Source organism: Enhydra lutris, unplaced genomic scaffold (genome assembly GCF_002288905.1).
Source record: "Enhydra lutris kenyoni isolate GAN:26980312 unplaced genomic scaffold, ASM228890v2 scaffoldscaffold12, whole genome shotgun sequence".
Lineage (NCBI taxonomy): Eukaryota > Metazoa > Chordata > Mammalia > Carnivora > Mustelidae > Enhydra > Enhydra lutris.
This window is the reverse complement of record NW_019154096.1, coordinates 28,847,994-28,858,960: the sequence shown is the minus strand read 5'-3', so window position 1 is coordinate 28,858,960 and position 10,967 is coordinate 28,847,994. Positions and strand designations below refer to the sequence as shown.

Genomic DNA, 10,967 nt, shown 5'->3' with positions numbered 1-10,967 from the left:
CGCCCCGAAGTTCCAGCCGGGCAGCCTTGGCCCCCAAAACTGGCTCCAGGCAGTGGAAGCCAGCGAGACCCAAGCAGGGTCTCCACTGAATCGGGCTTGAACCCCACGAGGCGGGCAGAGGCAACAGTTTCTTGGCATCTGTACATCTCCCGCCTGCTGAGCCGGCCTGGGGAGTCAGTATTTCTTGAAATGTAAGTACCGAGACCACACTGGGTTGTCAGTAAATTCATTATCCCATTATGCAGGCCTGAATTATTCAGCGCTCTTGAGGCCGCCTCAGGAACGTGCCCGAGCACAGTCGATGCCGGCATTAGTGGGATGGATGGAGTTAGGCCCGGGGCATGGTTGGTGCCAGGATGACGGATCTGGGCCCGGAGCGGCTGCCAGTGCTTGAAGGCACAAGGGAGTGTCTGGAGAGCAGGACCTGGGCCCTGGGTGTTTCTGGGGCCTAGGAAGGGGAGAATGCACATATCCACGGTCTTCCTCACCATCACGCACCCCAGGAAATTGGCAGTGTGTGTCTTTGGAGCCCCATTGGTTCCACAGGCACCAGGGACAGAAGGTCCAGGCTTCACCTTTTCCTGGCTGTGTGACCTGGTTGTTCGCCTCTCTGAGCCTCGGTTTCTTTATCTGTAAAATGCAGCTCAGTGTTCCCAGTACCCATTCTCCCTTTCAAGTTTAATGATAGAACTGATTTTTCTCTGAGAATATAATGCTCTAGAATAAAGACAATTTCTAAACTGAGTGCGGCCATATGACTAAGTGCTGACCAAACAATACAAGGAGTATCCTGTGAAACCTTCAGGAAGTATCGTTAAAGGAAGGCGGTGAGTCCTATCTTGTCCCTTTCTTCTGAAAATTTTCAGGTGAAGATGTGATGGCTGGAGCTCAAGCAGCCATCTTGTTCAATGAGGTGAAGCCACATGATGAGGATGGCAGCACAATGGAGTAGACGCTTGTGTCCCTGTTGGTCCTAGAGCCTCCTTACTACCTCCAAGTTGCAACTCTATAAAATAGAAATCAAATTCTCTCTTGGTTAAGTTGCTATTCCTTTGCATTTTTCTGTCACTCACACCCAAACCCAACCCTATCTTTTTTGCACGAGTCTCAGGGTGAAATACGACATTACAGGAAAAGCAGCCACCTCAGTAGGAATTTCCTCTAGGACACCTCAGTGATTAAGAACTGTAAGCCCTGAAACCATAGGACCAAAGATCAAATCCCCTCTACCACTTATAAGTTGTGCAACTTTGGGCAGGTTGCTTAACCTCTCTGTGCTTCACCTTTCTCATCTGCAGATGGAGATAAAAAATTACACCTTGTCCCTCACAGGATTAGTGTGGACTAAGTGAGTTAATATGAAGTTACAAGAAGTAGCTGGAACACCGTATGCTCCAGTATGTAAGTATCAGTCAGTATCCCATTTTACACATTACAGGGATTCCCTGTGTAGCTCAGGGACCTGGGTCCCCATAGCATCCGCCAAAGCATCATCTTAGCTTGGCTTTTTGCCTCAAGGTGACTGTGTTCTCAGGGCAGTGAGGCCAATGGTGTTCTGAGCTTCAGCATGACGTGAACAGCTTTGCCCCAAGGGAGAGGACCCCAATCTGAGGCCATAGCACCGGGCAGCACTGGACTGCTGGCCCCTAGAAGGAGGACTGCTCTCCAGGATGCAGATGAAGTTCTTACTCAGGAAGAGAGAGAAAAAGGCTCCCTTCCTGGCTACACACCGTGCACAGACGCCCCTCCTCTCTGGGCCTCCAGGGAGTCCATTAAATTAGAGGTCACACAGCTCATGAGCTAGCAGGACAGAGAGCAGTAAGAGATACAGGTGAAATGTGCTGGGTCTGAGGCAACAGGGAGTGGTGTAGACCAGGGCCAGGGCCCCAAACCACTGGGGACAGGCATGGCCCAGCGCCAGCTAACCTGCCCAAATGGGCTACTGTTGTCAGGCCTTCCGCCTTTTCAAAAGAAATGGAAATCAAATCTGAATTCCTTGTGACAATTTCTGATTGTTTAGTGTTGGCTCCATTCCACCAAACAAAACACCGATAAAGGCAGTGTCCCCGGAACAGCTTCTGGTTGCCCGAGAGGTGTCCTGTGCAACGAGTCTGAATCCTCAGGTCCCAGGCTGCCCCTCCTAGAAACCTGGAGGAGTACTCACTGCCACTGAGCACCAGGCAGCTGGGCGGGGAGACAGCTGCAGGACACTGTCATTCCCAGGTGCTGTGCGGGCTGTCAGGGTTCAGAGGGGCAGGGAGCGTAGGCAGAGGTGGGGGGGGTCACATGCTGCCTCAAGAAACACTCTGACCCCCAGAGCTTCATGTGTTTCCTCTAAGAAGCAGACTGGGGAACCCAGCTCCAGCAGGAGGCAACACACAGCTCACCTGCCCGCTGAGGCCCTACCTGATGTAGAGCCCCTGAGCCTACAGCTTTTGGAACACCCCAAGAGGAGTCCCTATGGGGGGGTACCCACAGGGGGCCCCACAGTGCCACTTGGGACTTGTGTGTAGACGGGATCGCTGATCCTGACTCTTCCTTCTGCCACCGTTAACAGGATCACACCCCCACACCCTTTGCCACGTGACCCCACAGAGCCACTCCCCAGAGGGGGCAGACTGCATGCCCTCGCCCCGGACTCAGGCCTGGCCAAGTGGCTTGCTGTGGACCCTGGAACATCCACAGACCCGACCGAGGCAGAGGCTTGAAAGCCACTGTGTGGTCAGTATCTTGCCCCTGCGCCCTCCGCTGGGCACAAGCCTCCCCAGGCAGCCGCTGGCCTCTGAAGCAGAGGCCTTGCAGCTGAGCTGCTGACCCAGGAGAGGGAAGCGCATGGTTATTCTGAAAGCCACGGACACTTGGGACTGCTACACAGCACTTTGGCGGCAGAAACCTATTACACCAGGAAGACGTGGGCCTCCCCAGCCCCATCCCCAGCTCACTGCACAAAATCTGCCACCCGGTCTGGCCATCATCCATTGTCACAGAAGCCGCTGAGCCCCTGCCCCTGAGGCAAATATAGAGACTCCCCTTGGAGTGGGGAGGTTCCCCAGGTTGTGCACCAGGAGACCTTGGAAGAGTCATTTCCCCTAAGAGTCACCTATAGGGCATGGGTGATCATGCCTACCTCACCAGGGATCGGGAGGTGTCAGTGGGATACCACAGGTCTGTGAGGGGACAGGGAGTAGGGGATGGCCAGTGCTGGTATTTGTACTCATCAGGGGGGTCGGGGGGACTGGGCCTGGACATGGGAGATGGGGCAGCTCCTCTGAGGAAGCTCACCCCTGTGGAAAATGAGGCGTCACTTTTGGAGAGCATGATTTTGAGTACAGTGGGGAATGTGGCACTCTAGACTGAAGAAAAAGCAAACAGGGTTATCTCAATACCAACTCTACACCACTCCTGTGGATACAGGCCACACTGTTTGGAGGCCTGTATCCAGAATGCTCTTGAACTTTAAGTAAAAGAACATAAGCTAATCATGGCTTAAATACAAAGAGTTCCTTTTTCTCTTGTAACAAAGAGTCCGGAGGGAAACGAGGGGTGGTGTTGGTTCAGTGGCTAAATAACGCCTTCAAGGATCAACATCTCATCTTTTCCTCTTGCCATCTTTACTGTTTGGGTTTTTTAATCCTGAACATTATTACCTCACAATCACAAGGGGGCTGCTATGGTTCCAAGCATTTCATCTTTATAAAACCCCTTTCAAGGTAAGAAGCAGCTAAACAAGAAAAAGGAGAAAAGAGTCCTAAGAAGCACCCCGTTTATCCCAGGCCAGAAATTCACTGCAGCTGAGGGTGAGAAAGCAAGTTATCTTCAAACAAAGGACTATGCTGGCCATGACCATCTGAGCTGGCTCCACTGTCCAAACAACAACAGGTTCCTGTTAGCAAGGCAGAAAGAAGCAGAATAGCTCCGAGTAGATCAGATAGCCTGTTAGCAGGGCCCGCTGGAGGTGGGAGAGCCAGTCCCATAGAAGAACGGGTACCAGGCCAGACTCTTAACGGCAAACCTTCTAAGCTGCTCTGTGACAAACAGCAGATTTCACTTTGTTGCAAACAACAGAATCCACTCTGTTGCAAACAGCAAATTCCACTCTGAGGCATCACCCACCTCAGTTCTGCAGCATCTCAGTACATGGAGACCGGAGCAGGCATGGCTCTCCATCCTCCTGAGGATGCCTGGGCCTGAGGAGCCCCAGAAGCCCCTAACTCATGGTCTATCTGCATCCACCCGCTCAGCCTGAAGCACCCCCCCCCACTGGCCCCTGAACCCTTGGAGTCAGGGCACTCCCCTCCTCCCACCTGGAAAGCATAGGTTAACAGGTACCATCCTCTCTGGGGAGCTTGGCAAACCTCCCCCAGATGTGGTCAGACTTCAGGCTCCAAGTTTCTGTGTGGAGAGGCCTACAGAAGGCAAGACCTGGAGAGAGGGTCAAAGGTGCCTCCGGGAGAGCCCACTGAGGGTGGGAAAGGGATGGAGGGCCCAGAGGTAGGAAGAGGATTCCTGAGGTGGGAGCAGGGCGGAAGCGTCAGGCAGCCCCAACAGATTCCACTTCTATGTCTTAACTTCTCTGATCCATGTTCCCAGTCAGAGGAAACAGTGGTCCCTTGGGCCAGATCAGACACAGAGATCAAAGAGCTATTCAGTTTGGCTGATGAAGTGCTAAAAAAAAAAAAAAAAAAAGTTTATTCCAAATGCTTAAAATTGTAAGGTTTCACATTACTGGCCAAATTTCAACCTTTCTTGAAAAATCAAAAGCTCTGGCCATACTGCACCCATCGTCCCATATGGCGGCTTAGGCTACAGCCTAGTGGCGGTCATGCCTTCAGATGGGGCTGGAGCGCCACAGTCCCCACTGCCCCCTACTGCCTCCCCTCACCTACCCTTACAGACTGGGAACACTTCCCCATTCCAATCCTTTAGGCCTGACTTGAATCTATATGCCTACTCTTCTGCCCCTGCGCTGCGCAGTCCTGGGGACCTCTGGGGGAGAAGACCCAGCCTGTGTGATCTTCGCAGGGAGGAAAAGTAGAAGTTGGGGGGGGGGGGTCCCATGATAGAAACTCAGGGGCCTCTTCCAGACCCATTTCTGTGACCAGCTGCTTCCAGTGGCCTAGTTTGGCTAAGAATTTGTCGGGGGTCACAGCCCTCCCTTCCTGGCACGGATGGAAAGGCATGACCGGACTCCCATTGTCTCCACTCTCCTGAGCCTGAGGGTTCCTTCCTTGGTGCCTAGTGGGGCATTTGACCTACATTTGACCAAAAAGGCAACTGAGAGGGGTAAAAATGGTCTCCCCCCTCCCCAGCCCCTCCTGAGGGCAGCTGCCCACATCCACACGCTCTTTGGGGAGGCTTAGCCCCCCCCCACCCCCACCACCACAACCACCACAGGGGCACCTCTGGGAAAAAGAAGCAGAACAGACTGTTTTCAGCTGCCTGGAAAAGGCACTGTAGGATCCTGAGGCGACACTTTGCTCCCTCCATTGTGAGCGGAGACACGGGCACTACAGCACAAGAGACAAGAAATGACTGGCAAACGGGGGAGGGAGGTGGAAAAATTAAATTTTGCGTGATCAGCAAGGTTTCAAACAATCGCTTGCCAACTGAAGTGGGTGCCATGTCTATAAGTCATTCTGTTTTATAGACCATTAGGATCTCCAGAGAGAACCTGCATCGAGACCACTGCTTTTTGTTGAAATTAAAATGTCAGAGAAAAAGAAATAGAACAAAACAGGGAATCTGCAATTAATTACCAGGCCATAAAAATTCAATAATCAGGAGGCAGAGCGGCCGCGGGCCCAGAGGTATCAGAGCCAGCGTAACAAGAATGGAATACATTAATCTTTTCAAATTAGTTTTTTAATCTGACGGGGATATATGGTGACATGCCTCCCCTCCCCGCCCGCTCCGCCCCCAACCCCCTCTCCAACCCCCTCTCCGGAGCTCTCGCCTGAAGCGGGGCTCTCGGGGAGGGAGGTTCGGGTGTGAGCTGGGGGCCTGCCCAGATCCGGACCCCCAGACAGGGGACAAAGTGCTGGTCTGCGGCCCAGGCTGAGCCCAGGGCCCCGGCCCCGCGGAACTGCCAGGAAAGAGCTTCTTGGGAGTCTGGCTCCCGCGGGGGCCCAGTGCACCCAGTCAGCGTGGACAGGGCGCCTCTCTGAGCTTCGGTTTCCTCCTCTGCAAAATGGGAATCCTAACCCCGCCTCACAGGCAGGGGGGATACGGAATGCCGGGCGCTCTGCAGAAGGCCCCTCCGGTTACTGTGTTGCCTCGACTGGCAGCTCAGGCAGCAAGGAGCCCCACGACGCAGCTCCAACACACTATTCAGAGAGCAATTATTTAGCATTTGCTGTGTGCTCAGCGCCGGGAGAGACCCGCAGCCTCAGCCGTTACTCCGGGGAATGAGACCCCTAAGTCAGAGAAGCATGCACTGGGCCGCCCGGTAAGGGGGAACGCGCTTCCCCTCGGGGGCAGGGCGCCAGCGGGGGGCCACCGGGAATTGGGAGGAGCTGGGCGGGCGGCCACCCGGCAGCACCCCAGCCCAGCCCCGCCCCGCCCCTGCGTCTGACCCCAGGTCATCGGCTCCCGGACACTTGACCGGAACTGAGCACCCTCCTGAGCGGCCTCCCAGCGGGGTCGGCGCTATGCTCGCAGTTTCTGCCCAGCTCGCTGCGAGCCTCCGCCCCACTGCGAGCCTCCGCGCCCGCACGGACCCCCCCTCCCCCGGCCCCCCGCCAAAACCTCACAAACCCACCTCAGGGCCTCGGAGTCTGGGGGCCTCGCGCGTGCTGAGCCTCCCTTGGGCAGCCCCGGATGGAGCTGTGGTCTGGACACTAAACGGGCTGGGGGAGCAGCCACGGGGTGGAGGGGATGACCATGAGCAGCAGGTCATCGGATGACCTTCTGCCCTTTGCACTTCACTAAATGTAACAGGTAGAGCCCACTCGGGGCGGCCCTGTGTAAGTCCTTCACCTCGATTTTCTCATTTCCTCCCCTGTAAGGGGGTGGGGGGACTACTAATAACCCCATTTTGCAGAAGAGGAAATTGTGAAAGTGGAGTTGCCCCCCATTTGTGTGTGTGTTCTGCTCCCCGAATGCAGCTTCCCTAAGAATACACGCCCGCGCGGCTTCTGTCCCCTTCCCCACGCCGCGTCACAGTGAGCGCTCCACCTGTGCTCGCTGGATAGGGTCCCTGCGAGCCAACCTCACCTGCCATCACTTTCCTCCCCAGAGGTCTCCACTCCAACAGCGGCCATTTCTTGAGCACCTACTGTGTGCCAGCTTGTGGGATCTGGTGCCATTTGCAGTAAGACTGCGGTTCCTGTTTTACACAAAGGAAACAGGCTGAGGATGATGGCCCCAATGATGGTCCACGTCTGTCTGGCGCTCAGGGGGAGGATTCTAAGAACCCTGTCTCAGAGCCCCATCAACGAGACCTGTCTCAGGACTCGCAAGCCCCACCTCTGGTTTTGTCTCCAAACCAGGTCCTTCACTCCTTCAACAGGATACCCTTACTCCCCTGCCCCCAGAATCCTCAGCTAATTCTCTCACTCCCTCTCAAGCTCCTGTCATTTCTAGCACGTCGTACTCATTGCTACCCTGTTACACCCAGGGCCCACCCACCCACATAGGCCCCAGGGTCCCGGCAGAAACAGCAGCGATAAGCAGCAGCATACCCAGGAGGGCCATCCCATTCTTCCTCCCTGACCCAGGATGGTAGACCTGAGGGGCGGGCAGGGAAAACCCAGACGCCAGACGCAGGGTTTGCGCCCCTCTCCGGGCGCAGTTCCGAGTGCAGCCACCAGATGGCGCCCGGCTCGCTCCAGCGGGGCTTGCAGTAACACTGTGCGGTCGCCAGATGGCGGTCGAGACCGCAGCTCAGCGGGCAGTGCCGGAACAGGGCGGAGACTGGAGGGCAGGCGGGTCCCCGTGTGGGCCCAGGAGCCCCAGCCAAGTGACCCCGTACTTCGCTACCTCCTGGCCACATCATGATCCATCCCGCACCCCGGCTCTCGGTGCCCGCCGCGCTGGCACTGGCCTCCGCCGCACTGGGCGCCGCTTTCGCCACCGGCCTTTTCCTGGGTGAGTAGGGCGGGGCCTGCGGTACCCCCAGCAGAGCCCCCGCAGGCGGGGCAGGTGCGGGAGCCGAGCCCGTGACTCCGCGAGGCGGGCTGCGGGTGAAGCTCCGCCCTAGCGCCCCGGAGTCCCAGGCCCTGACCCGGACCCCTCCGCGGCAGGAAGACGGTGCCATCCCTGGCGCTCCCGGCGAGAGAAGCGCCTGCTGCCCCCTGAAGACGACCCCCTGTGGCAGTATCTGCTAAGCCGCTCCATGCGGGAGCACCCGGCGCTGCGGAGCCTACGGCTGGTCAGCAGGGCCAGGGGCGGAAACAGGCGCCCACCTCAGACCCAGCGGGTCCCACGTGCTTGTGTGACCTTGGGCTGGGCCATGGCGCTCTCAGGACTTCCGGGACTCCGCGGGCTGGGCGCGGTGGGAGTTTCCTGAGAGCGGGTCCCCCCCACCACCACGCCCACGGCCGCGCACCTGGAGGGGGTTGTGGGCGGGGGGAGGCGCTGGGTGACTGGCAGTGCTGGCGCGACCCTTTTCCCTCCCACCACCGCGACACAGCTGACCCTAGAGCAGCCGCAGGGAGATTCGATGATGACCTGTGAGCAGGCCCAGCTTCTGGCCAACCTGGCGCGACTCATCAAGGCCAAGAAGGCACTGGACCTGGGTAGGGCTCACGGCCGGAATCTCTGGGGGCCTAAGTCACGGGGATGTCCCCCAACTCTGGCCCGAGCCTGTCCATATCTCTTGCCCCCCCAGGTACTTTCACAGGCTACTCAGCCCTAGCATTGGCCTTAGCGCTGCCCCCGGCCGGACGCGTGGTGACCTGTGAGGTAAATCCGGGGCCCCCGGAGCTGGGGCGGCCCCTATGGAGGCAGGTGAGTGTCCCACACATTTGAGAGGCCCTTGGAGCCTGGCCACTCCCAGCTCCAGGATAAAAGACTTGCTGGCTCTGATCCCACTCCTTTCGCAGGCTGAGGAGGAGCACAAGATCGACCTTCGGTTGAAGCCTGCCCTGGAGACACTGGGTGAGCAAACGGAGTGGAAAGGGCCTTGGCACCATTTTCCAAGTGGGGCCACTGGGCGCGCGCTAGTGACCAGGTCCACAGGGGGGGCCTTGAGGCAGTGACAGCCCCCCTGCCTCCTGGCTTCGCAGCTGCCATGTGGCCACATGCTGGATGGCAGAGTGCCCCTCCAGGCCAAAGTCCCTTGAATGGTCACAGCGCCTAGTCAGGCTTGGGTAGGGGCTTCTGACTGCTGGGGCTGCGGACTCAGCCACATCTGCGCCCCCCTCCCCTGCAAGATGAGCTCCTGGCCGCAGGGGAGGCCGGCACCTTCGACATGGCGGTGGTGGATGCCGACAAGGAGAACTGCACTGCCTACTATGAGCGATGCCTGCAGCTGCTGCGCCCTGGAGGCATCCTCGCGATCCTCAGTGTAAGGGATAGGCTCAGGGGAGAAGGAAAACCCCACACTCGGTCTCCGTCTTTTCACTTGGCTACTCCCTGTGCCTCGCCCCAAGCCACAAAGCCCCACCCAGTGCACTCATGTAGGCTGCCCCCTTCAGTCCCCTAGGCTTTCCCCACCTGTGGTCCGAGGTCTCCACCTCTTGCCCTGCTCGCTTAGGCACCTTCCCTCTTCCCTCTGCTGCTACCACCCCCATGTCCCGCCCCTCCGCAGGTCCTGTGGCGCGGAGAGGTGTTACAGCCTCAACCACGGGACAACGAGGCCCAGTGTGTGCGAAACCTGAATGAGCGCATCTTGCGGGACGCCAGGGTCCACATCAGCCTCCTGCCTCTGGGCGACGGCCTCACCTTAGCCTTCAAGATCTAGGGACGGCCCCCAGCGCGTGGTCTCAAGGGAAGGGATGTGGGAACCCCAGACATCAACCCTGACTTTTAAATTCGACAATAAAGTGGGGTCTGGGACACGATCTTCTGAGCCTCCATATTTGGCGCTAAAGTGGGTAGGGAGGAGGCCCAGCATTGGCAGGTTCTAAACCAAAAGGGGGCCCTGAGGTCAGATGTCATCCCTTCCTTGGCACAGTCCTGAGAGCCACCTGGCACCAGGTCTACTGCCAGCTAACTGGAGGCAGGATATAAAGTTCTGACTGACCTGGCCACATACATACAGGAGGCCAGCTCCTCAGGTCTGCCTCCATGCCACAGGATCTGAGGGCTAGCTGCAAGGTAGAGCCCCCACCCCTTGGTCTCCCTCCTACTTCACTTCCTAGGAGGGGCAAGTGAATGAAGGTCTTGTTTGGTGCAGCTGGGACTGGCTGGAAAACTCTATCTGGAGTTCAACAGGAAACAGGCCTTGTAGCCAACCAGGTTCGCCACTGGGCGCTTTCATGGGTTATGCCAGTTCTATTTGCCCATGTCTTCACAGAACTCAGCTCGACCTCACCTCTGCAGTGGAGGCTCTGCTCAGTGGACATCACCTCAGAACCAGGCCACTTGACCTAGACCTGAGGACCTCAAGGTTGGAGTATATATCCTGTCCTCCCCCTGAAGTCCTGGAGGAAGGTGAGGGACTGGGTGGGATCACTGGCCAGAAAGGAGTGAAACAGGCCTATAGGTAGGAGACTATCAAGTATGGCAGTTTTTAAAAGTTCCCCATAAGAAGATGAATATAAAGTTAGGCTTTCCCACACCAACATCTATGAGAGGAGGTGGATAGGGAGCCAGGCCCTTCACTCCTCATTTGGACTTCCCTAATCCCAGTCCCACAGAAGTCCTACAGGAAGATCGTGTCTCCATGTCACAGGTGAAGGTCAAGGCAGATATTAAGTATTCTTCCACTAACTGCCTCAGCCTAGAATAGTTAGGTTTTGAACCAGGGTTAGGCCTGGGTCCTCTAAGGCTGGAGACTATTAGAAACAAGGCCATAGGAGCACCTG

General features: G+C 57.1%; 1 protein-coding gene across 2 annotated transcripts; it reads left to right on the top strand.

The window, feature by feature from the left end:
• The first annotated feature begins 7,532 nt into the window (after nt 1–7,532).
• LOC111144917 (catechol-O-methyltransferase domain containing 1) lies at nt 7,533–10,967 on the top strand. Of its 2 annotated transcripts, none has more exons than XM_022499522.1 (7): nt 7,533–8,085; nt 8,241–8,368; nt 8,630–8,735; nt 8,828–8,946; nt 9,042–9,096; nt 9,372–9,505; nt 10,457–10,967. In XM_022499522.1, exons 1-7 carry the CDS (start codon nt 7,992–7,994, stop codon nt 10,526–10,528), a joined length of 708 nt encoding a protein of 235 aa, XP_022355230.1. In that variant the 5' UTR covers nt 7,533–7,991; the 3' UTR covers nt 10,529–10,967. The 2 variants fall into 2 exon arrangements, with proteins under 2 accessions (XP_022355230.1, XP_022355229.1); XM_022499521.1 differs by lacking the exon at nt 10,457–10,967 and adding an exon at nt 9,749–10,001 and having other exon boundaries at nt 7,534–8,085.

What these genes read in the sequence shown, in the direction of transcription:
- LOC111144917 (XM_022499521.1), top strand. Translation starts at nt 7,992, where the DNA reads ATGATCCATCCCGCACCCCGGCTCTCGGTGCCCGCCGCGCTGGCACTG. An exon ending in CGCTGCGGAGCCTACGGCTG is followed by an intron (nt 8,369 to 8,629) that starts GTCAGCAGGGCC and finishes ACCGCGACACAG; the next exon opens with CTGACCCTAGAGCAGCCGCA. An exon ending in GGCGGCCCCTATGGAGGCAG is followed by an intron (nt 8,947 to 9,041) that starts GTGAGTGTCCCA and finishes CTCCTTTCGCAG; the next exon opens with GCTGAGGAGGAGCACAAGAT.